The sequence below is a fragment of the Adelges cooleyi genome, unplaced genomic scaffold (assembly GCF_023614345.1).
Source record: "Adelges cooleyi isolate 19-005CV unplaced genomic scaffold, UGA_ACOO_1.1 ACOO_flye_CR_arks_rails_tigmint_CR_PRNA_9, whole genome shotgun sequence".
Classification (NCBI taxonomy): domain Eukaryota; kingdom Metazoa; phylum Arthropoda; class Insecta; order Hemiptera; family Adelgidae; genus Adelges; species Adelges cooleyi.
In genome coordinates, this window is record NW_026096579.1 from 17,379,556 (window position 1) to 17,407,124 (window position 27,569).

At 29.9% G+C, this 27,569-nt stretch overlaps 1 protein-coding gene across 6 annotated transcripts; it reads right to left on the reverse strand.

Annotated features, from left to right (window-relative positions):
• Positions 1-26,354, reverse strand: LOC126846463 (calcium release-activated calcium channel protein 1-like). Of its 6 annotated transcripts, none has more exons than XM_050585876.1 (6): positions 26,067-26,354; positions 5,182-5,618; positions 2,800-2,938; positions 1,582-1,733; positions 1,241-1,381; positions 1-868 (listed from the first exon to the last, which is right to left on the reverse strand). In XM_050585876.1, the coding sequence occupies exons 2-6, from the start codon at positions 5,593-5,595 to the stop codon at positions 389-391; spliced, it is 1,326 nt and encodes a 441-aa protein (XP_050441833.1). In that variant the 5' UTR covers positions 5,596-5,618; positions 26,067-26,354; the 3' UTR covers positions 1-388. The 6 variants fall into 6 exon arrangements, with proteins under 6 accessions (XP_050441833.1, XP_050441832.1, XP_050441830.1 ...); XM_050585875.1 differs by having other exon boundaries at positions 5,182-5,621; XM_050585873.1 differs by having other exon boundaries at positions 5,182-5,637.
• Between the last annotated feature and the right edge of the window lie 1,215 nt (positions 26,355-27,569).

A 27,569-nucleotide genomic window follows, 5' to 3' on the forward strand; every position in this document is an offset into this window, starting at 1 on the left:
TAACAATAAAAACAAAATATTATTTTGTGCGTTTAATAATCCAAGTACACAACCTTGGACCGTTCTGATGTTGTTTTTTGTTTCCAATAAATAATTTAAAAAAAAATAATAACATAACAAATAAGTAACATTTAGTCGTGTAGGTGACGAACGAGAAATATTACAAAATATTATAAAAATGTTGAACTACTATAAATAATAATAATATAATTAATATATTAGGAAACCAATTTAAACGGTACGACAGAATATATTTTATGCGAGTTCTTAAATATTAATTATTAATTTCTAAGTGGGCACAAAAAACAAAATCATTTTAATAAAAATGGTTTTAACACAAATGGTTTCTGTATAATTGGTTTCAAACACCGACGGCCGACCGAGGGCGTCAGACGTTCGAAGCGGCGTCCAGTTTCTTTTTGATCGCCTCCAGTTCTTTGATGTCGGACACGGTGGACTTGCACTTGTACACCACGATGTTCCTGTAAAAATAGAACACGAAGAACAAGAATATGACCAACACCGGTATGACGACGATGGTCGCGGCCATCGCGGCCCGGACCGAGTGGTCCCAGAATTTCACCCAACACAGTATGGCCACCTCGACCAGGAACAGGAACAGCCCGAGGACCGTGGAGAACGCCCAGGCCAGCTCGACGAAGCCACGCATGCGCTCGTGCGGCGACTCGTGTATCAGTCTGGTGCTCTGCAGCTTGCTGATGGCGTCCACGTTCGGCAGCAGGTACGTGCTGATCATCAACGCGAATATGTGCACTGCCACCAACACGGTCGTGCACACCGCGAACATGATAAACAGCCATTCGGGCACCATAGTCGGTTCGTTGATCTGTAGTTCCACCATGGCCACCTGAGCAAGGAACATCACGATTAGCTTGTATGACATAGTGACATACATTATATTGTATATACAATATGAGTTGTAAAATATTGATTGCTATATGATTGAACTACAATATTTATTACAAACGACTAATTTTGATTAAATTTCAATCAACAATCGTTCATTTATTTTTTAAGAGTTTATTACAATTATTAATCAGCTTACAGTCTGTCCAAACGAGAATATGTAAGTAAAATACATAGAAATGTACTGTTGTAGTCTGTAGGTAAAGTGAGCTATAATACGATTTGGAAAAATGTGCACAACTCATATCAGTTAAAACAACAGAACAGAGATCTCTCTTTCGCTCTGTAGTCTGTACCACCGTGAGAAGCTTACCATTGCGAATCCGGATAACAGTTCGGAGGTGGTGGCGGTGGCTTTGAGTTTTGCTCTGCTCATATGCAATTGCCTCCACGTTAGTCCGTCGGTGTCTTCGTAAGGTTCTCCGTTGGAATCGGTCGGGCCCGTGTTGTTGCCCTAAACAGAGTACAATATAACAATATTGAACGATATGAATATGTGTTGAAGCTTATGTAATATTGAACGACTTTATTAAAATATGAGAATAAATGATTATGATGCATACGGAGTGCTCGAATGCCGATTAATATCCACAAAATTGCGTGTAACGGTCGGAAGAAATAACATAAAATGTGTACAAATGCGTTTGCACTCACCATGCCGTGCTTGGAAGAATTATGGTGCCACATACTATTGTTGTTTTCCATCATCATCTTACCACCATTGCAGTGGTTGATCATGTGTTGACAGCAACACGTGCTAGGCGTGACCAACGAAAACTGCGATCCCAACGGTGTGCCTGGTGTGCCTAGTTCAACGAGAAAATTAATAAGTATTAAAATTATTACACACCGCGCATTTATGCAAGAGCGCCTGCAGCGATGGCGGTTTGCCCAATTAAATGTGTACAATTTGTTTGTTATATTTATAACTAAATTGTTTTTCTCTTATAACTGTTCACCTTTTTTCAAGTATAACGCCAACGGTACACCATTATTTTATAATAATAAAAAACACAATTCGTGTGCAGCGTTGTATTGTAATTTCGCAGATTTGTTTATCTATTTAAACTACTATAATTATACACAAGTTCATATGAAAACAGAATAATTACTGTATTGTATTTAATTGAAGATTTTTAACATACTGTACAATACTCCTACTATAGTTGAGTACTTAGTTATAAGTACTCTTGCTCTTCATATAGTTTAAATGCATCAAGAGGACACCCGTTATTTTCTTCAAAAAACCCGCCTTGCGCGTATTAATTTTTCAAAGGCTATAATCAAAACTAAGAAACCAAATTTTCCCATAATATAGAAAACAACATTGTCTGTGTTCTACCATCGCCCTTTTTTTAATATTTCAACCAGTTAATGAATAATTAATTAATTAAGAAAGGAATTTTTTAAAAATGTTATAGCGTTGGTTGTATTAGGTATATCGAAAAAATACGGACGATGGAACACAGATAATTTTATCATAAATAATATGTATGAATTTCTTTCCTTAACTGTATATGAAGCCTGAGAAAAATTAATTCGCGCAAAGCAGTTTTGAAGGGAAAAAATTGTAATTTATCCTATAGAAATGTCTGTGATTGTCTGACAAAAAAAAAAAAATGGCAATCAACAAAGTATCCTCATTATTGTATTTATAAGTATGCATTATAGTTCAAACACTAAATTAAGATTTTTCGAAAAATTGCCTATACTTTACTCCTTAGAAATGGTCGGTGTGGCGTCCTCTTTAGTATATAGTATATGGGAATTATGTAAGTAATATATAAGTTGTTTTTAGCACATAAATCATGTGTGTGTGTTAAATATTTTGGTGGTTTTTAAAGTATATTATACTTATGGACAGTTACTAACCGGTCGGCGATCCCTTGGGGTAACTGCTTATAGTTCTGGACCTTTCGCGTCCCAGGCTGTTTTCGCTTCCCGACGACGAATAGAACAAAATGCCGGGTTGCAGGCTCTGGTATCTGCTCAAAGGCTGACGAGAGTTTTCCTAAAAAAAAAAAAACAATATTTTCTTATTATTACGTTATGTGTATATTTTGTATATTTCACCTGTTGTAAAATTACCGAGTCGGTCATGTCGAACAGATTAAAATAAATAAATAAATAAAATAATAATATTAATAACGGCCACTAAAAAGTACTCGAACCGAACGCGCAGTTACATTTTTTTTTTTTTAGTTATTAATACGGTCGCATATTTTCCTATCTGTCTCTATCAAGTCAGGTTAACGACTGAGCGGACAAGTGTCTGAAAATGATCATATTATGATATTTCATTGCAGTCGCCAAGGCGGTTAAGATAGCTGCTGCGATACTGCTTATGTACAGCCGTTTACGGTAGATTTCCTGTAAACCCACAGCTGAGGCTTATTATACTAATATATTATTATGATGATGATCGTGAAAAATACAAGAAGTGGCGACCGTGAACAAAAGGGTTTTGACGGAAATCCGAATATCTGTACGTTTTATGTAAATGTAAAAAAAAAAATATATATATATATATATATTTATTGTAATATTTTAAATAAAAAAAAATGTATAAATATCAATACGTGCATGTTATTGCGGAGGATTATTAATTTTGGTGTTTTGCCAACTCGCCTTCCTCGTGTACGTGTATAAAAAAAAATAACTGTCAATTATTTTATTTGTCCATATTTTTTTAGTCTCGATTAAAATAATATATTATACAGGAAGAATATATTATGATGGGTTTGTTGAAATCTAGGAAACGTGCAAAAATATTTGTTTTGTAATTTTTCAAATCGATTTACCGATTATTTTTCTAAAGATGTTTTTCCAATTTTGTCGGTATAATATTATTTTTAGTGTACCTATCGATGCTGCTTTCTTATAGTTTATCCTATCTAAAGTGCACCAAATGTGTTTGGTGCACTTTAGATAAATCTCTAGTTTTTTTCCAGGACTGTACTTACCAGTAGGCTGTATATTATGCGCATAAATCAATAAACTATTATAGATTTACCATGGATATCAGTTTGATCAAATCGAGGAGACTTACTCCTCGAGATAATAATTTTGTCGTTTTGCTTCTTAGTAAGAAAAAAAATGGCTTAAAAGATAACTGCGTTTTTCTCAATTTGAAAAAATGTAGAAAAGCTACAGCTACAAACAGTTTTCTAGTTTAAATCCAAATTATGTATTTATTCACATACTAGGTAACCGACCAATTGTCGCAACTGACGTTCGGCATGATTGATTATAAATATTTAAATGCTGACGACAACAACAACAGCAAATATAATCGAAAATTCTAATTTGTAAAATATATTTCTCGTACAGCCAATTGACACGATTCAGACTAAATAGGTTGTCCCGGTGGCGTACATTCATAAGGAAAGGGAAGAGATATTTCGGGATAAATCATCCATAGAAAGAAAAATGAACACAATCGGTTGTACCCAGTCTAGTCCATTCTTACCCGTCGCAGTAAGAATTCTAGAAAAAAATGTAATTACATATTATAATATGCTCATGTGGAATAGTCTTACTTTATTTAGGTCAACTCCGTTAAGTATTTTCTGTGCTATTAAAGTTATACAACGCCTATAGTGATATGTATAATATATTTTTAAGGAAGATAATAAATACATTTTTTAATAATATCACATTCTAAAAATGTTGATACCTACGACTACCATTACTTATTTATAATTGGATATTCAAGTAATGCGTTAATTTTTTTTTTAAAATAACTTATTAAGTAATCTCTATTTAAAAATTGGGTAAGCTTTAATCATAAACGAGAATATTCAAGGGATATATTCTTTGGAGAAAGTCAGTTATGTATTGTAATATTTATCTAATAACATCCTACACGTTGTTAGAGATATAGAAGTTTAATTAATAGACGTTATGATATGGCGTAATTAATTTTCAAACATTTTTAGTGAACGATTTTTTTTAAATGCATTTAAATCCCCTTTGGATTTTAGGGTTCCCGTATGTCATCATGATAACGATTAAATTATTATACTGCAATTATAACGTATACGCAGTATGATCATAAATTTACTGACTGCCGATTACATTAATCTAACGTTATGATTGCTAATTACAATTATTGATCGTAATGATTAATTAGATTACATTTCGCCCAACGCCGGACAGTTTGAATCACATCCCCAACACAAGTTAGGTACCTATTGAAATCACCCACAGTCGTTACCGCTTCGCAGGGTGATTAAGTGGAGGGGGGGGGCTCACCCTTAGTAGTAGCTGTCTGGGAAGACTGCTGCTGCTGTCCTGCATGTTCAACATTTGGCTGTTCCGGGTCAGTGCGTCGATAGCTGACTGCTGTTGTCTGATCCGCCTGGCGGTGGTCCTGAACGAATATCTCGGCTTAACCTTGAACCCGCTGCTGCCAGAAGTGACTGGCGAACGTCGGCCGCCAAACGGCCATTGCGCCTTGTCCGCCGCCGTCCCACGATTGCCGTGCTGTTCCACGGCCATCAGATCTTTGGTCGACGGCCGGCTCATCATTTCCTGTGTGCGCGGCTTCGAGCTCATTTGCGGAACGCTCACGTGTCGCTCGACTTTGGGCTCTGTCGGTCGGATGTCCATCGCTGAGTCCACTGTCGCTGTCGCTGCTGCTACATCGGTGGTACCCACGGTGGCCATATGGGACGAGTCACAGTAGCTCCCTACTAACACCGTCACAGTCTTTTATCGGTATCAAGAAAACATAAAAAAAAACAAAAACAAAAAATTCAATAATCAATAATAATTTATGTGCAATCAACATAATAGATTTACATTTAAAATGTAATACAATTACAATAATTACTCATTACACCACCATTAAATAGTGTCATTACATATCATTACATACAGGTTCCAGTGTAATGAAATTATACTTTTTAAATAACGTTTTCAAAAAAGTTATTAAAATTACTATTAAAATAGTGTTAAATATAAGTTTGTAGATTTTCTTAAAAAGAAAAAAAAAATGTTAAGTTGTAGGATCACACTAGATATGTCAAGAGTAAAATTTCAGATTTAACATTTTTCATACTCGACTTATACTACTATGCTAATTAGAATTTTTTCTACACATACATATCTCAGGAGTTGCACTTTTCTGGAGAGCTGAGCAGTTTTAACGTACATAAGTGTAAATAAGTATATCCACACAAAATTAAAGATAATGACTTAATCACAGTTGTAGTCGCTAGTGACATGCTAAAAATAATTAATGTAGATGAAATAAGGATGAAAAATTAAAAATACAAATTAATAGCAATACGAATAAAGTAAATATGAATAGTTTCACTGTTTATTGAAATAATTAGGTTTTTTTGTTTTTAATAAGTTATTCAACATAAAAACACTGCTCCGAAAAATCGTTCCACGACAATGTTCTTAATTAATCTATTTAAAGTTTCCTATAGGTTTGCTGCTGACGTTCTTTTTTATACTTTATTTTATTTTGTTTGTTTAAATTAGACGTTGCTCTAACTTTTTTTGTTTAGATTAATATTCTTTAGACTATTTTAAATGCATACAGGAATCTCAAAAACTACTTATATGCTGTTTAACGCTGACATTTTGTATAGAAAAATAGTATTTATTATTTTTCAATTTCCCTAAGTTTTAATGATTTTATAATCGAAAATGAATGGTATACAATGTAATATTGAATGTACTCAGTACCCATTCTTTTTTTTAATTAATTAAGCTCATCATCAAATTACTCATGTGGTATATGGGCTGTACACATTTTATTTTATCTGTATGTGTTTGGAAATATAATACGATTATCTCCTTAACGAGTACACGGTATTGAACAAACGCCTGTCGCAAATTATCTTATTGCAATGGGACACAATATTATACAAAACAGACTGAATAGTAGCGATAACAGTGATAACATACAAAACCGAAAACAAACCCGTTGACGGCACAACTTAACACGAATATATTTTATTACACACATCGGTCGTGGTTATTATTTGTAATTGAAACCGGCCAATTTTTAATTCCCTCACTCGTGATTACGACCGTAAAATTGTTTTCATCGACCATATTATGATTTGTGGGTAATTGTTGTACTCGGTTTGCATTTTCTAATTGAACACACGATAACATACAATTTACCATCTAAGAGAACGACGTTTTGTGAAACTAATGCTATTCACTAGCGAAACACGGTTATGCATATTGTGTACATTTAATTGTATTATATAATATTTGACTGGCGCCATGCAGTTGTCGTGCAAACATTATACTATTATATAGTATAAATAAACAGCCAAGCGGACGTTGGCTTTACCTTTTCATAATTATGTTAAACCGTGTCCTCCGACTGCTGTATAATGTAGGTGTAGTTAGAGTGGTCTAAACTTATTAAACTTTGTGTAATAATATTTTGTAACTGGCTTCCCCTCAATTTCATTATTATCATTAAACATGTGAGTATAGTATGTTAGAACTACTAACAATAATAACTCTTGATTAGCTCAAAATGCTGAACAGTATTGAAACAACTTTTTCAAATGGACTTGACATATGTCTAGGATTTCGACAAAACTAAAATAGAATGGAAAATGTCATTGAAAGCCCGGGCGTGTTACCCCAACTAGAAATAACAAGCTCAGGGTCAATTTGTTGTGGTATTTTGGGCCAATTAAAAACTATTAGTTGGAATCAATCGATTTTTATTTTTATTTGGGATTTATAATTATAATATTATCTAATGTTTAAATCATAATACCAACAACATATTTTTTATATAAGTTCCAATAAAAACATATCCAAGGCAATTTTAACTTAAATCACTGATTCTGATATTTTTGTTATTTAGCTAGTAGAGCACTATGCTTGTTGTTTCGAAAGTTTCACGGTACATGTTCTTATTGTTTAATTCGGTTGAAATTTGGCTTACTCGCATGTTTAACGATAAAAAAAAAAATTTGAGGGCGCGCCGGTTACAAAATATAAAAAAGCTAAAATTTCGACCAATTTATACCTAAAGTATATAGGTACATAGTACACATAATAAAAAATATTGTAATGGTTTTTTTTTAAGCTAGCTGAAAACTAGCGAACTGCATAGGAATCAAAGATTTCGGTGTCTTTAGCAGCGTTTTAGTTTTTTGTCCATAGCATTGCACTGATAATTTTTAACAAGTTACTATTATTTTCAGTTTTTTCGGTAAGTTAGTTAAAAAAGAAAAAAATGACCATAAGACAATGGTCACTGAAAAGACAAAAGTATTCTCGTGTCAATTTATCAAATAAACCCAACGACTTTAAAGCCTATTTCCAAATAGACGAAGACACTTATAAATATGTGCTGCTTCTAGGCGCTAGATCAATATGTGTATATAATATATATAAACAAAATATGATAACATTTTAATAAAGATAAAATTAACAACAGCGTTGTTTTCTCAAGTCTGAAAACTTGCACAAACATCAAACAATTGTCTGTCTTTATTTATGCTCGCTAAAGTTCTATATTAATTAGGCAGCGAAAGAAAATTCACACAAGATATTATTTGTAGAAATCAAATTTTTGTTTAAATTTTTGTTTACACAATTAAATAATTGCGCAAATCAAATTTGTACAAGTCAGTTTACGCAAAATAAAACTTAAAGTGTAAGCCCTAAGACCTATATACGGTGGAGAATTGATTTTTCTCAAAGTCATCCGCTTTCCCCCCTTCTGCGCGGCACACATTTTCAAACTTTAAATCGAGACATTGCGCCAACGTGACAAAATATATAGGTCTCCATTTTTTATGCCTTTAAAACAGACTTCTCGTCGTGAGCTGCTGTGCCCCACTAAAATTGTTTGCTGTGTCCCAGGGGCGCGCCTAACATTTTCACCTCAAGTAACTTTAAAAGTAATTATTATCTAAAACTGCCAATGTGTCACTTTTTGGTTAATTTTTTTTAAAAAGGTCAAACACTCATTTTTCGAAAAAGTGTCTTTAAGTGACAATCGCCCCTTTTGAACCGACAGGTTATAACCGCTATATTTTTCTGGGTCACCCGGAGCCTGCAAAAAGTGTTACATATAAAGTATTTGAATATATTTTACTGTTTACAACACCCCACTTAGATAATAACGTGATTGCCCCGTGTATTATAATATATACGTTTTGACAAAATAAGTTTTGACAAATTTTCTGAACACTTTTGTATCATAATTGCCTATCCGAAACGCCGGCTTACCACAGTTCGTCAGCACCGCGCAACCGTATTATAAACCAATTTGTGAATTTAGAAATAAAAAAAATAAAAAATAATTAATCTAAATGTACACCGAGGTGTTAATCGGTATTAGAAAGTAGTTTACTGAATTTGATAATTTTTAGTACTATTTGTTCGTATGTCATACCGCATAACGTATGACGTCTCTCTATAAATGACTTGCAAAAAAAAAAATCCCAGATTACTTACATACCAATTAATACAAAATAAAATCATATTTGTTTGTATAATAATGTTTATTTTAAAAATCTATACGGACCAACTTGGGGATATTTGCTGGTAAAATCTCATAGCCTTATAGGTCGAGGAAAAATATTAAAAAAACAAATCAGGTAAGGTAAAAAAAATATTGGTAAAAAAAAATGTTTTTTCTTCGTCAAATCTCTCAGTTTGTGAATTGCCAAACATTTTAATTTACACTTTGATTTGCACGAAGCAAAATAAATTGAGTTTTGACTTGCCACTGACTTAAAATTAAAAAATATATATATATTATATTAATATGATACATTTCTATTTCAGGCGGAACCCGGTAAATAGAATTACTATATAGACAATATATAATGTTATTTTGCAGTGACAGTAATCTTATTATTTTTGTTTTATCTGTATTAAAATCCGTTCCCAGACGTTTTGTAGTATAGTTTAATTGCAAGTTTTATGTTATAATATTTCATCGAGTCTTTTACTATAATAATAATGAATAATAATCCAATATAAAGTTACATTAAAGTTGTTGAATACTTTTTTACAGCAACGGCAGCAATAAACGTCGTTTGAAAGTTTTTGGGAAAAGTTTCGTTTGTGTTAATTACATTACAACTACTGTGCGAGATTCAAAACACAATAGGATACCAACACTCAGCATGTAAAGAACAAATGTGTATTATAGATTTTACAACAAATTCATTAGACTCCACGCAGTCATGTGTAATCACGTTTTCGTGTATTGATCTAGTTCACTAGGTCATAGGCTGAGTAAACTTATATGTTCGACCAGTACAGCTCGTTTGTGAGCGCTTTAATCTAAATGAAAATTGCAATTCGACATTTTGTTGTCTTGACGTTTTCATTGTTATCTAACTATAAAAGATAACAAGAGCTCAATAAAACATTGAGCGTTTTGTTTTGGACCTTCAAATATCTATAATTAGTTGCATTTAACTAGACAAATAAAATAGTGCTAAACTATTGTTATGTTCACCACATTAGTCATATACAGCTCTTCTCTTGGTCATTTAATGCCGTGTGTTAAATATAGACTTTTCATATTATATTATATATTTTATTAAATGAAAGCATGATTAACAGTAAACTGAATTATACCATGTTTTAATGACGATTTTTTTTAATAAACTTCGGGTCTTTTATTTACCGATTCTTTTTTTCTGTGTGGCTGATAGTATATTAATAATTGTTTGTTTTTTTTTTAAATACTTTAACTCATTTTTACTATAACAGATAATCTTGAGAATACCTTATTCGATTAAACTAACCTAATTGTATACTGTAATGGTTGGTAATAAAACATCAGTATATTATACCCATACTGTTAGTGCTAACGTTGTTTGAATGAACGCATTGACGCGGAAACTACGGAGAAAGATAAATCCATATATATTTATATATAATGTGTGTAAAATAGGCGGAAGGCGGGAGGAAGAGGAAAAGTCAAACACACACAAGCGGAAGTACAGATAATGAGTCGAATAGGGTCGGTCAGATGGACGGCGGTGGCGGCGGCAAAGGAGAATTACGTGCCAAATTTCGCATTGCCTACGTCTGCGTTCAGTAACTTCGAAAAATACATGCTCCTCGGAGCTGGCCAAAAATAAACCCAGTAGGTAATTTTCATTTAAGCTCAGAAAATGTTTGGCCTTTACAGAGTTTTTTGTACTCTCAAAAATACTTAACTGGGTCAGGCATTTAGGAAAATAAAAACCGTGGGCACCGTCTACGAAAATAAGGCAACTCTCCCAAAATTTGCCAATGGCAAAAGCGGTGCAGAGTTGGGCAAAATCCAAATTTTAAGAACTTTGGAAAGTTCAAACCTAAAAGCTTTATTTAAATAAAAATTTTAGGTTAAAATAAAGGTTTAGATTTTCATTATGCTACCTATTTTAAAGAATTCAGATTATACAATTATTAAAATTCTAAAAACTTAGATTTTGTCTGTGCTTTTGTGTAGTACAAAATTTAAGACGCATGTGACCTAGAAATTAGAATTGTGGTCTAGACCATAGACTACAATAGATCTTTAATAAATCTTTTATTACATTTAAACCAATATTACTGACCAGCTTACGTCCAACCGTTCCAATACCATATCGGTGTACGATTAATAAATACTATACTTGTATTGATTAGTTTAAAAGAAAGACAATTCATGATGTAACGATGTTCGTCTCTTTTTCAAAATAATTTAAGTGGATAATGAAAAATTATAAATAGTAAGCTTCAGTGGCGTGCAGAGTAATTTTCAAGAGTTACACTATAATTTATAATATATTATCATTTACTAACTGTTCACCACTTTTGGTGGGTGAGGGGTGCGTGTTACATCATCAAAATTTCCTTAAAGCCAGAAAATATTATTGGTACACGACTAACAGGCTGTTTTTTTTAAACATTAAAAAAACTATTTTTGAAAATGCCCACGCCGTGAGACAATGAGGCATATTAAAATATATCCTCAAACGTAACCCCAATTTCACATACTCTTAAGTAATTTGTATGTTATCTACTCATCAACATACATTCGTTTCAAAGATATAACTTAAATCGTCATGGAAATGACAATAAAATTTGTTTGGTGTGTTACATTTTTAAATTACTATTAAATAATAGCTGGATAAGCAAAAAATAATAAACGTTTTTATAAAACGATATTAGGATGATAGATTATCCATAATTTTGACATAAATATATTTTTTCATATTTATTTAAAAAAGAGAGAATTTTTAATAGAAATAGGGTCTTAACTCATAAATATAATATATTTTGGAAATGTCGATGGAATACATATATGTCATCGAAATCCATTGGAATTGGGGTCAAAATTTGCATTTTATTTTAATTGTATTAAAAAAATGTTGTCATTATTTTTTTTTTTTTATATAATTTAGGTATATTTTAAAATCCATGGTTTTGCTGTAATGTCGTATTCAGACACAAAAACAATAAATTAAGATTAGATTGTTCGGAGAGGAAACATGTAAAATGGATGTCAATTATTTACTACATAGACCTAACTCTGTTTTGAATTGTCATTGTTAATTAGTGTTTTAATCTAAAATAAGTCTTACCCCCTTAGGTAAAAAACACTTTTTGTGGGTGTTTGTATATTATCAATTTATAATATTTTAGTATCTTTAATTATTAAACATTTATTGTTGTATTATGAGCAAATTAACTGACTATAGTTAATGATAAACTTAATGAATGTTATTTGTAGTTAATCGCAATATTCCGTTATGATAATTGTTTTAAGGATACAATAACGTCTCTAAGACCATAAATTAGTGAAATTTTAACAAACATTTTGTGGCCAATAAATTATTATCATTATTAATTATTAACTTATTAGATACTTACTAGATTATTATTGAGTAAACTCGGCTTCCTTTAAATCAAATGATTCGTGCGAATGTAGTATTTCTTCAATATAATGATTGCTCTAAAACACTAGCCTTGAGGTTAAAGGCCTTGTAGACTGTAGACAACACTATTTATAAAATTGCGTTTCTGTTTCTTTCAACTTATTTCGTTAAATTGTTTTAATTCTTCATCTAATTACACGAGTAACACTAACTTCGATAATTGAAGCTAATGCGTATGGTTTGGTCGTTAGTGTGGGTTGTTAAATCTGTAGCGTTGTAATATGAAATATAGGCGTAGAACTAATAATACCATAAAATAAATAACATAATATAGAATCTCAAAACTATCAAATAAAGTTTAAAAGAATCTGTGTTAGGTAATTAAATTTATTTAAATAACGGGATTTCTTGAAATATAATTTTACTCGTTAGTTGTTGTTAAAATGATATATATCATGCAAATTAAGAACTTTAAAAATATTTTTGGTATAATATAAGAATTACTGTTAGTATGAATGATAATTTTTACTTAATGAAAGAAAATGTATATCGGAAAGTTCTAAGTAGGTAACCTAAGTAACTCTGAAAGGCATGTGATTAGCAGTTCCTCCTCATTGGTTTTGTATTAAAAAAAAAAAAAGTAACTCTGACAGTGACTTATAAAGTTGATTTATTACTTAAGGTCATAACTACATAAGGTCGACCGTTTTTGACAAAAAAAAAAAATATGGTTACGAAATAACTTTATTAAAACGACAGTATAAGTAAAATAATGTGAAAAAAAGTTATACTGTTTAGAAAATGTATGTTCGAGAATGACCTAAGAGGTTTATTGTAGAAACTAGAAATATATTAAAGATAAAGTAGTCAAGATGACCAAAAATTCAAAGTTGAAATATTTAAAAAAAAAATGTATTATAATGTAGAACATAGTTTTTACATTCAGAACTAAATTACAATGTGTTTTTCAAATATATCCTCAAATTTGATGGATCATTTTTTGTATTCTTATAAAGTGTTTCGAAAGTTACCTATAAAAATACAGTTGTATACGTGTTAGACGTGGTGCTAATCAAACTAATTTTAAACATTAATGTTATTGCTTACAATTTTCATAAGTACCCTACATCATCATCATCATCATCAGCTTAACATACTTTTAAGGCCCAACGCTGTCATCATGAGATGATGGTTTCTTAACCAATTCGTTGTCCGGGACAGGTCGTTAGTCCATCGCCGCATAAAGTACTCTCATACACTAGTATCATAACAGAGATTCAGACCATTTTGGAAATATATCGGAATCTACGTTACGTTGAATATTTCAAGTTATAGATCTCAAAATTTCCTGAAGCTAATTACTGGGTATGACAACCCACTCTGTCACAGACAATTAGATGAAGAGAAATTTTTTTCCAGTATCATTTTATTCAGTATGTCTATGTTATGTTATGTTACGAGTTAAATTGTAGAATTAATATTGTTTGGATATTTTGAATGGATAACTTTGAAACTTTTTAATTATATACTCCGGGTGTCTCTACACAGTATATACAGTTACTATAAAACATACATTTTTTTTTGCTTATGAGAGTTAAATACGTCACGATACGTTATAATTTAATTGTTATGTAACATTCGAAGCGATGACGTGACGTGAGTACTTAAAGTGTAAAATAATTATTATAATAGGAATGCAAAAAAAAAGCTCTACATTTCGCAAGTCATACCGGAACAATAATAATAATAAGAAAAAAAAAAAAAGAATTAAACAGGTCCCCTGTGCGTGCCCCGTTATCCTTTCCAATTGTTCTTATCCACACACACACACTTTAACCTTCGGGTTGTTCTGGTTGGTTAATAAAAACATGCGCATGTGCAACTGATAGTACCCATAATATTCATACTTAAGTATCAGTATTGTTGTAATATATATCTGCGTATCCCATACAGATATTATAATACTACACAATACAGTGTGAGAGTACAATATAATATAATTATTAATAATATATCTACATTTAGATGGTATCACCAGGATGTACGTCAACACGGTGTCGGTGTTTTCGCGAAACTTTTCACTATAATTTTTGTACTTTTTTATTTTATTATCTTAACGCAAAATCTTGTTTAACACACGGTCACTGTTTGTCACGATCACACGTCAATATTAGTTAGTGCGGTAAAAAAAAAACAAAATGATTTTCCTAGCAGAAGTATGTTATAATACAATTCGTTGTGGGAAACAACAATTGTTTTTCTTTAATTGTTGCGTACAAAAGATGAAAAGACAAAATATAATTTGACGAAATTAACAATGGGACAAAATATCGTTTGACGGTCATTATTCATAAATCATAATATTAAAAAAAGTCGAAGAAGCACAATGCAGATGATAAAAATAAATAAAAGGCCGAAAGTGATAAATGTAGAAATGTTGTGTTGAACGATTAATCTTAGGTTAGGAGTGACTAAGAAAGACGAAAACAATTAAGAAAGAATATGTAAGAAAGAATTTGTAAGAATTGGGTAAGGAATGATTTAAGTAGAGAGAATTAAAGGTTGAGGTATACCGAAGAAAATAATAATGGGTAGATTATAAATAAAGACGTGAAAGATTGTGGGATTGATTAATTACATGGTTAGAGGTAAAAAGTTATAACAGAGAGAAAACGTAATAATAATATCTAGGCAGAATTTTATAATCATAATCAATACAACATTAAATTTTATCCAATCGAACCAGTTCATTTGAGTTAAAAATATATTTTAAAAAAAATATTTATTAATAGCCTATTAAGGAATGTGGGGTAATAAACTGTACTTAAAAAAATTGCCGATGTTTAAAGTTATAAATAATCGGCAGAAATGGGATATCAAAACTTAAAAGAAAAAAGAAATGCTACTATTTTTTAATTATGAAATATAAATAATATTGTTTTTATACAATGTGATCTTAATTTTTTACAATTTTTTTTTTGTTTTTACCCCCCCTCCCAACTTAAGTTTTTTGATAGCAACTTTTGGAACTTAAACGGTTACGTATATATTTTATTAATTTTTAAATTGAGAATAAGTGAACCTAATCTGTATATACCTATATAAAAAAATTGTTTTAAAACAATTCAATATATTTTTTTTTAATTTTCCCATTAGGTTTGGAATTTTTAATAACTTTTTCAGAAAATATTTTAGCTTAAATGAGTATTTAGATGTAATCTATAATAGATTTGTAATGGATATCGTGGAAGTTATCAGTCAGAAACAACTCAAGTTTCAACAAATATACACTAGTGGGTAATGGGTTGATATTCTGCATTCGTGCTTTGATTTCTAGGTTACACATTTATAGTGTCCGGTTACACATAATGAAAATATATGGTGAGGCAAAACGAATAAGATGCCTGAAAAAAATCATTGATTTTCTAAAGTGGTTCTTAGATTCATGTACTTGGTACTTGGTTAGCTAAACTATTATAAGAAAAGTAAAAATACCATTTAAATAGTTTGTATAGACAACAGTTTATTTGCAAATGGTAGGTAATGAATGCCTTCTAGAGACTCATAAAAACGTTTAAAATAGTATGATAACATATTGATTGTTAATGGAACTGTTGAGGAATATTTTCCACATACTTTTTTTGGCAAAATATACGACGGCGGTGACTATCCAAAAACAGGTTTCTCGGCTTCGCATTAATTGAACATGTTTAAATCCGATTAAAATAAACAATTCGATTTCTAAGTTGTGTCGAAAAAACCCATTACACGTTTTGTGAGGTTCTGTGTTGAAATATTCCAGTTAAATGTTATACCTATGTTCTAAAAAGCTAGATTGACTAACAAACACGATAAGAAAAAAAATTAAAGGGATTGCGCTTAATTTCGATTAAATACCGCGAGGAGAATATCGTGTTTAAGAGAATCAGTTTGATGAAAGTTTAGAAAACAAAGCGTCATTCTCGTTGAGCGCCTTGAAAGCAGCGATGAGAAATGAAATTGTTAAGTGCACCGGACCCCTAGGGATTCCATAAATGTGTCTACGGGGGGTCAGTGAGATTATAGTGAAAAAGTACAAAATATGAATTCAGTTTGAATAGTATAAAAATAGAAATTAATTAAAAACTATATTACAAGCAATTGGATGCGTCGAGGTAATTTTCTAGTAGACGTAAAAGACCTTAAATAAATATAAAATCTATCATAAAATCACTAATATTTGTGTCAAAAATCGAATAGCGTAGTTTGTTTAAGTCAAACCTCAATCAACACGAAATTTTCACCAACTTGACAAAAACAGTTTCAAAATATTTAGTTTTTTTTCTCGTCACGGGTCAACTGTGATCTACAGAAAAAATTAAATACAAATAAGTCGGATTACAAAAACGTATAAGAATCAAATCATTAACCATAAACAGATGATTAAACCGATATCATAGATTTTTATCCTATAATAGTGCGTAAAGTATAAATTAATTTTTTTAAGTTTTGCAATATTACAATATTTGATTTTTCTGATATCATCTATCTGACCTTAGCCCGAAGATTTCTTTATAAACAAAATAACGGGGTTTCTAATTATTTTTTTTGGAAAATCACGCATAACATTAAAAGGTGACACTAGTGACTATATAAATTATAAACTATTCATATATGGCATTGCCAAATTTATTTGACTTGCCTAGTCCCCCTCACAATCAAACACATAATCGAAGAATGCAAAGAATACGATGAAAAACGCACCCAATATGAAGTTCCAAACAAGATTGAAGAAGCACTAGCTGTCAACATTCAGAACATTAACAAAATAATAAATTTATACTGAACACAAATTCAATAAAAACACTGTAAATATACACCATTATGACTAATGTCAAATTTTTTTTTTCAAAATCATACTTCAAAATACTCATAACAAAAGTAATTTACAAAATCGATTAATACCATCGTGTTTGATTGTAAAGAGCAATAAAATAATGTAACATTGAACACCAATATGGAAACACTGCTTGTCATTTAACTTTCCATTCTAGGATACAAGGCAAACGGTGGCATTTAAACGACGAGATCGATATCGGTAAAGATATTTACAATGCTAGAAGCTTTTGAAAACTTTAATTTGTCACAACAACTGTCTACAAGTTTTCATCTATTGGTATGTATTATATAAGGAAATATAATATCAAACTAATAGGTTGTCATAAATATGTGATTTAAAATGAATCAAAGTAAAAAAAAAAAACTAAATAGGTGGGTTGTTTTTGATTAATGTGGTTTCATTTTGAGGTACAAATGGTACGGAACATATCTTAAAAGTTCAAAGCGAACACACAGACTATATTATTAATGAAATCGTGTCGATCGGATTTATCGAATGGTGGAAATATATAAGGAAGGGTAGGGATATATACATATACATCACTTTTTGGATTTGGACCTATTTATATCATAGCTAAAAGCCAAAGAGCTACATCATAGTGCAATGTTCAGCATTCAAATAAAATTTTTTTTCAGATAAAAAAAAAACAAAAAATCTGTCTTTAACGTTACTAAGTCTTTACAGAATTGATATCGGGACATCTTAACTAGTCAAAATGTTGTCTGTCATTTTGGTCAAAAAGTTATGTTATGTTAGCACACTCGGTCTTAAAGATTTCATAAATAGATGGAGAATACACCAATTTCATCAAAACCTACACATCCCTACACTAAGTGCAGTGCAGAATATTTCTCTAAGGTGAGGCATACCATAACACTACTATGAACTATAAAATAAATTTAATTAACTAAATTAAATAAAATTCTATTCCAAGTCTTCAATATTAATGAGTCTAATTAAATCGTACCGTTTTAGTTATGACCAAATTAAAAAAAAATCACAGGAAATATAGTATGCATTTTTTAAAAATAAAACTGAAATTATTGTGGACTATTGTGCCAATATATAGAATGCGTGTTTGTCTTTGTGGTAGGTGTGCACTAGTTGGCTAAAATAATATCAAACAATAGGATGAAAAAATGTATTGTTTGAGTTTTTTTTAATGACGATAAAGTACAAATTATTCCCGAGATCTATCCTGATTTATATAGTAATGAAGGTCATTTACTATTTATACATTTTTTTTTTCATTTCAACACATTCTGCTAAAATAATTGTATTTAAATTATACACCCACATAATTTATTATTATATAATATTATATATATATTTTTTAAATAACATAATTTGTATATATAATGATATGATTAATGACCTTTCTACAGAACTTGACATTGAATTGTTTACGCATTAACTATGAATATTTATTCTAAATAAATGAATAGCGTCGATTGACAGAAATATATGTATAAGAAGTATTATAAAATATTAAAAAAGAGCATATTATTATTGTTTAACTGTAACGACCACAATATTAATCAAATATATCTGAATCAATGAATAATTGCGTTTCGGAGTATCTAACTTGTATAAGCTGTACCCCTTTCTTTGGTCATTGTGTTTATAAATTGTATTAGAGTTATTGTCTCTGTTAAAAAAGAAAATGTCCTTCAATGATGATAACAAAATAAGAAAGAGCAACAGATCAAATTAATAAAATTAATTCTCAATGCGTTTTCAAACCAAAAGAATATCCTTAGCAAAGAACAATGCACTTTTGCCGTTTTACAAACTAGTAACTACTTTTCGCACATTCTTACGACGTTATCACAACGATGAAATAATTGTACATAATAATATTAATATTATAAGACTATAGTATGTAATAATATTCCAGTAAGGTTGGCCTTATGTGGTACTATGATTTTCTTTACTTTCTGTTTTTAAGTCAGACTATTGTGAATCATGCGGAGAGTTAAAGTTTATTGAATTGATGAAAACCTTCGACCCTTTCTTGCTGCTAGTTGAGAAAGGTCTAAGTAGTCACGATGGTCAGTAAGATTACAAAACCACTTTGCACATGATCTACTACTTTTATATAGATTTTAATCACAAAATAATTTGTTTAATCACCTTGTACATTTTTCCAATGTTTAAGAATTATGACATTAACGAAGATCTTTAATAATACAAACATTGTATTATACAAACGATCAGGTACTGTAAATTATTAATAATTAATGGCAGTTAACAATTATTTGATTATAACTATGCTATAGACATGATTGTGCGGGTAATTATTTTTTGGAAAGCACTAGTCACAATTGTATGAACATTGAACGTTATCGTGGTTTATTCAAATTAAATTAATACGAGTTATTTATAAATAAGATTTCCAATAGGCAATTATTTTTCAACATAAAATAATCCATCATGTCCAGTTTTAATAGTATGAACGGATAAGTGTCCAGCCTGTCATTTTAATGGCATTACAATTGTCCATGTGTAGTGTAAAAGAGCACGTACCACGTTATATGTATGACGAATAACGATAGCTAGAAATTTGTTACTATTATTTTTTAAATAATTTTTTAATAATTTTTACTATTAAATTATAAGTTTGTTTTTATAAAACATGAATCGATGGACAGTGTTTAAGCGGAAAGATAACGAAAGATGACGAATTAAATGAGCAACCAATTAAAAATTAAATTGACTGGTTTAAAAATGAAATTGATAAAAACTAGGATTTATACCACAAGTGTTTTGACATCGACAACGTTTCTAACTTTGTGTCCTAAGCAACTAAATTTAAAGGTTGACAACAATATTATGTGAATACAACCGATTGTTTAGATGTAAACATAAATATTTTACTGTATTGGCAAATAAACTTGTAATTTTTTGAAACTCCTAGGTAGTGTTCATTTATTAAAAAAACTCTTCATAACTTATTCAATTTTTGTCTTGAGTATTATCATTAGTATAGTGTACAATATAAACGATATTTTAGTATATTAGCTGATACGCATGTTTTTAAAATGTAATTCTCTGATGGCCAATCAATTATTATTATTTGTTAAAAATTGGCTTTGCCATTTTAGATATAAATAAATAATAATTTATGAATGTATTCCATACTTAACCCAATACAGTCCTAAGTGATCGTTCTTTTAATAAGACTTAAATTTTAACACTGATTTTGAAACGAATTTTTATTGTTCAGCTGACTCAAGGAATAATTAATATTCTGCCCTCCGATTTCATACAATGTGACACAACGCGTAACAAACATTGTGTGCATGTATGCACTTATCTTAACGGATATGTACATAATTTAAAGTTGAAAAAAAAACTTACTTAAATTTTAAAAACGTTCTATTCTCACACGCGACTCGTTGGCAATAACTAAAACAATGTGGATAATATATTCCGACATGAATAATTTTTTTAAAAATTATGTATTATGTGAATTTTATTGTTCTATATTCTCACAAACATTATAACCACCTAGGTATAAAGGGGGGGGGGAATAATACAAAATTTGATTTAATCATTTTTTACGGAGTGGCATTGCCGGCCACCGTATCGGTTGTGTCTCGATTTGAATATTTTTGGGATTGAACGAGACGAATGAAAAACTATCTTTAAATGAAATCCAATTGGCGAACAATAACAAATAAAATAAAATAAGTATATAACTGCAATACGCGACACCTGAAAATCGATCCCTGACTCCTGCACAGTCTAATTCACCTCAATTTATATCGCAGTTATTATACCTGTCCATATTATTTTATTTCGAGTGCTGCTATATTTATTTATATTTACATAATGTATATGTAATTATTAATTACATTTAAATATACCTAGTAAATCGATCGTTACAGCACTTGCCACTTTGTAAAAAATTGTTGGCGTTCATCAAACGCCAAACGGTATAATATAGCATTTAGGCTTTAGTACTTAGTAATCTTGTGGTCTACTTTCAGATTTTTAAAAAAACGTAATATTGAAGATAAATCCGTATTTTTCTATAAAAATAAAGATTGTAAGAACGTTTATTTAAAAAAAATCTTAATAAATTGATCCGCAACGGGAACTTTCTTAAATATTTAAAATTTTCATTTCTAAAAGGTAATCTAAGACTTAAGTTAATAAATAGTGAATGTATAATTCAGCAAATATATGGTTTTTACTAAACACCTAGATTAAAAATCTAGGAAAATTTTTTAAATTGAAATGATAAATTTATATTGTATTCAATTTTTTTTTTATCATATTCAGCATAATATTGTTTAAACAAATCTATACGGTGTATTATGAGTTTTTTTTCTATAGACGGATATTTCACGCATTTAATCGTTTTTATTATTTTTGTACACTACCAATAAAGTTTTATCTTTTATGTAAATTAAATGTGTAGAAAAAAGAACTCCACAATGGGGCTTATAAAATTGCGTTTAATGACGTCATTTTTCAGCTTTGAAATGAAGCTAAAAAAATAATATAGTATATTAGTATCTATCACAATGATCGAAAGTGTAATCTATTTTATACTTAATTTTGTGCGAACAGACTCATTTACTTAAACAGGCTTATATGTTACATATTTGGATTGTTAACAAGATAACATGAACACTTTTAAAGTTAGAATAATGAATCCACAAATGAAAATATGTATATGAGGGTTACATATGATATATTGATCAAATACTTAGGGACTAAGAATATTTAAGTTGATAGGTTACATACTTAACTATGAAAAATCATGAATGCAGTTTTGAGTTTTTTGTGAGAATAATACATACAACGAAATCAATACATTTTTCGTTATAGATGTATTACATATATTAACTATACTTCTGTAATTTTTTTTACCAATTCTAGAAATACAATCAGCTGAAACTGTTAAAAGAAATTAATTTTATAGTCCTTAGGGGCCCTCAAACATCTTTATTTCGGACCTGCGTTATAGAAAAACAAATGTAATACATAAATATCGATACAATGAAAATAAATATGCGCAGAGAGGACATGACCGCCTGCCGTTTTCAGTGTACAAAATAATACTACGAGTTTTGATTGTAGTAAACACAATGAACGCTTATGATGTGTGATGACACAGCTTTCTTGAACGAGAATACCCGGGTATAAGCAAATGATGATGATATCCATCATTCATCAAATAACTGTTTGATTAATGACTGTTCGCTATTAAACTTTTTATCGTTGACAGATCAGAAACTTATCAGTTCTCAACAAGAAGACTACTACAATGGGATATACGTTGACTCTACAACAATAATATGTTCTCATAGTGTAACGACGATCCTTTTAAAATCGATTAAAATGCGGTTTTCGCAACTAGAGAAAAAAAAATCTATCATATAAAATATTAAAAACAATAATACTGATAATACTAGAACAATAATATACTGATCATCTGTGGCAGATTGGTATTTTAATAATAAGATTCAATGTTGTTTTTATAGTAATGATTTTTTTATTATATTTTTACAAAAAAAAATTATTTAAGATTTTAAAATATTAATTAAATTTAACTTCGAGCCCCGGAGCCATCTTAAATCTAGATTATTACGCTAATAATTTCAACAATAATAATCATTAATATAAAAGAAAAAATGTTTTTGCCGATTTCTATCCGGATAATGAGTTCACAACGATCTAAAATACAATATCATCTCAACACAGAGTATGATTAGTAATAATTAGTTAACTGTTGAGTTTGAATAATAATACTAGCTTTGCTATTTTTAGTATCTAGTGAAGCTGTTAGTGATGGGAATCCGAAAATCCGGATTTTTCAAAAAACGCTATTTAATAAGCCACTAGAAAATCGTATAAATATTAAATACTATTACAATAGAAAGATGTGTACCTAAGAAAAATTTGTTGGTAAAAATGTAAAAAAAAAACTCTTAACTTTGTCTATAAAATGCTTTCGGATTTTGAATTTTCGGAATTAAACAAATCCGAAATAACAAAAACACCAAAAAGCGTTTTGTTTTATTTTTACATATTTGTCAATACATATTTACTTAGGTACAAAGCTTTATATTGTAAAATTATTTAACACTTATATATGATTTTCAAGTAGCTTAAATAGCGTTTTTTTTTGTGAAAATCCGGATTTTCAAGCTTACACTTTTTTTGTACGTGGAATAATTGTTTAGCTATTTTCGCAAAACTTGAACGTGTCAAAATCTTGGAAGGATAGAATGTTCTATGTTTGAACCATACAAATGATTTTGTTTTATCGATTAAGATTGTGAACAATAAAAATCTTTTTAGTGTTTTTATGATATCATGCCGACAAAAATAAATGAATTCCAACACTCATAGATTTGATTACAGTTAAATAATTAATCATTTCGATAGCTGTCGTATAATCTTGTCAGAACACATTTGGACCATTTTTGCTGTTTGAAGAGATAACAATGTTATTAGGCGATACTGATCATGAACTTTTTGGTTAAAAAATGTGCGACCCGACAAGCGTTATTTTTTTTTTAGAGCTAAAGTATGCTCCGGGATGGCTAAGAATAAATTATCATTTTTGACCTGGTCGTTTTCACGAAGAAACAAAACTTCATTGGTTGCCATGGAAACTAATTGGGGTTGGTAAATAAATTAAAAGACGACGAATTGCGATAATAGCGACGGCTTTTATAACAATAGGTAAACAAGTTTTAAAGAAGAATAATTATATTTTTAAAAAACTGAGAAAACTTTGAAAATTTACAATTAACGACATTTACTTCAGATAATCTCATAAAATAAAGAGAGCGGTTACAAGTTTTAGTCAATTAAAATCAAATAATATTATATGTCCAATGCACAAAATTATACTCGGCGAATTCGGCATCGTCTGTAGTATATGTAAATTCTAATATTTATGATTAAACATTTGAGTTTTCTTATAATTGTATTTGTTTGTATCTATGTACAATATGATATATAAATACATACTTAAGCAATAAGTACTCGATTTAATATTTTATCCACGTCATTCAATATTAGGTACAATATATTGTTATGATATGTACGCAGTTATAGAGTTTGTTTTGGATTGACCTTCATCGACAATCAATTCGAAGAGTTGCTTTCTAATTTTATGACTTCATTATTAATTTAGCACCAAGAAAAACAGCATAAACTACATTCCGCGTGTACTTTTTACTGGAATAGGGTTGAAAACTGAAAGAGCAATGTGATAAAACTTAAAAAAATATCAAAAGGGGTTTAAGGTGACAACGATTAAATAAATGTGCCGTATGACAAAAAGGATTTATTATCAGATGATTTTATTTTATTAGTTAAAAAAAAAATGGTTTTTTGAAACCTTTTTTTAATAAAAGTTAAGTTAGCTATTCCTAGATGGGTGACCACCATAGTTTCCAACCAAATTAAACATTCATATATAATAATTGTTGTAGATTACAATAATTATTGCTGAACATTTTTTTTAAAATTATGTAGTTTAACAGTTTAATTTTCATCAATAACTTTGTATAGATCTTGTGATACAATTCGTGCTCTAGTAAAGAGTTCAATTAATAAATAAAGTTTATCTTACTCTTAATAAAGCTCACATAGTACAGTAAAATATTAAATAGGTAGTTCATTTTTCAAAATGTTCACAAAAGTATTTTAAGATTGAAAATTTAGTAGGGTCATAGTGTAAAATAATTAATAATACTATTACTAGTATTATTTTAATAAGTTACCTTGTTATAAATATTATAAAAATGTTAATACGTTGTAAAGATAAATTAACGAAAATTTTTTTTATTTGTCCCATTTAGTTTTCCTCAATTGTTCGACCGCATTTATGGTCGAACATAAACGCGGTAATAAGTTTATACAAACAAACAATTAAAACATTTTATACTTAAATAAATGTAAACTTTTTGAAGTTGTAGTGAGATAACTGTAGCCAACTGGGCGAGTACAATAGCACCATTTTCTTAAAAATGCGTTTATTTCACGGACAATATGGCCTATGCATTTTGACCGCATTTTGTTACAATTAACGTTCCATAATATTGTAATGTAAACATTTTATTTCGACCAGTATCATAAACCTAATTTTATACATTATAGTAAATATAAATTAGTTTGTGTAAACGGCTTAAAGCCAAGCATTACGCCCAACTGCCAACATTGAACTTTTTTGTGTTGAAAAATACGTATGATATATGAATAATAAAAGTATTTCATATGCCTAAATATTATGTAGAAAATCCCCTCTCTTTTCTTAATTTTAGATTGTGTGTCCAGTAGCCTCGCTGCTGAATTTCACCATAGCCAATAGGTGCATAATAATAATAAGAATAATATTTATACTAGTGTAGTTTGTTATAAATATTTACTGTGTAATTAACGTTTCCAGTTGACTATTGTCTGTATAATTTCATAATTAAACAGCGTTAAATAATCGGCCGGCAGCAGTGTTGAGGAACAAATCCAGGCACCGACACACATGGAAAATAATTTCAAAAAAAATAAAACACCACACACACACACACTCGGAAAGTAACCACTATGTATGCCACTACAGTTTTGGAAAAGTGAGAAAACAAAAAAAAACAAAAAAATTGCGGACAGTACCCGAACTGATGATGACGAACCGGTTGTCATGTATGTATGCCGAAGAACATACTGTATCACAACGCTGTTAACGTTGGACGACTGTAGACATAATGTCGTTTATGTGCAAATTAATTCACGGTTGCGGTTGGTCGCGGCATATTTGTATGGCGGAGGGAACGCCGGCCGTTTCATAAGAACTCATATTTTGGTTATAAACCATCATACCTACCTATTTACTATTACCATTGTGTATTTATACTCGACGCTATTTACCTAGTCGAGGATTTTGTTGTCATACCAATTGATTGATTTTTACTTTTTAAAAATGTTTACATTTTCGACATCATATTAATGTTATACATAGATCAATAGCTGATGATGTCGTGACGACTTAGCATAACGACTGTAAACATAACATCCACACTAGGTTAGGCGATAACTAGTAGGAAATGAAAGCAAAGTTAAAAGTCAATTTTATCATCAGAGGCGGATCTAGAAATAAAAAATGTACTTACTACCTATTAAGATTTGAACTTTCCTGAGATCGGTAAGCTTTTTGAGATAAAGTATAAGGAATAATACAAATACATTTTAATATAATACACAACTTAAATCTCAATTATGTCCCTGGGATTTTCCAGAACAATAATGATGAAACTAAAAACTGTACATAGCATTCTGCTTTAGATGTTTATTATCTATAGGGGCACATGTATGAACTATAAAGGTATATACGATGTGGTTAGTTGAATATTGCTGTATATTAGGGTGTACCAAAAAACAATTTTTTTTTTCTTCTCTCGAAATTATGTTCCTTGGGGGTAAAATAATATTTCCCTATTTTTTTCAGATTTTTAAAATTATTTTTAGAGGTTGCGAGCATCAGTTTTCCAAACAAAATTACTTTTTCTTTAGTTTTTAATTTTTTAAGGTATAAATATAAATTTTAAACAAATGTTGCTTGTATACAAAATCATCATTAGAGAAAGAGGAATAAACCAGTATTTTTTTTTTTACAAAAAAAACTACTATCCAACTAATTTAGGCCTTAGAACGTAAAATTTGCGAAAACATTGATATATATATACCCTTAATAGTACCCTAAAATATTATTTTTAGGGGTATAAAATATTTTTAACTTATTCCTCATTTAGTTGCGAAGAATTCTGATATACTTACATAACACATTATTCTAACAATAAATCAAAAAAAAAAAATTATTATTGTTAGAATAATGTGTTATGTAAGTATCTCGGAATTCTTCGCAACTAAATGAGGAATAA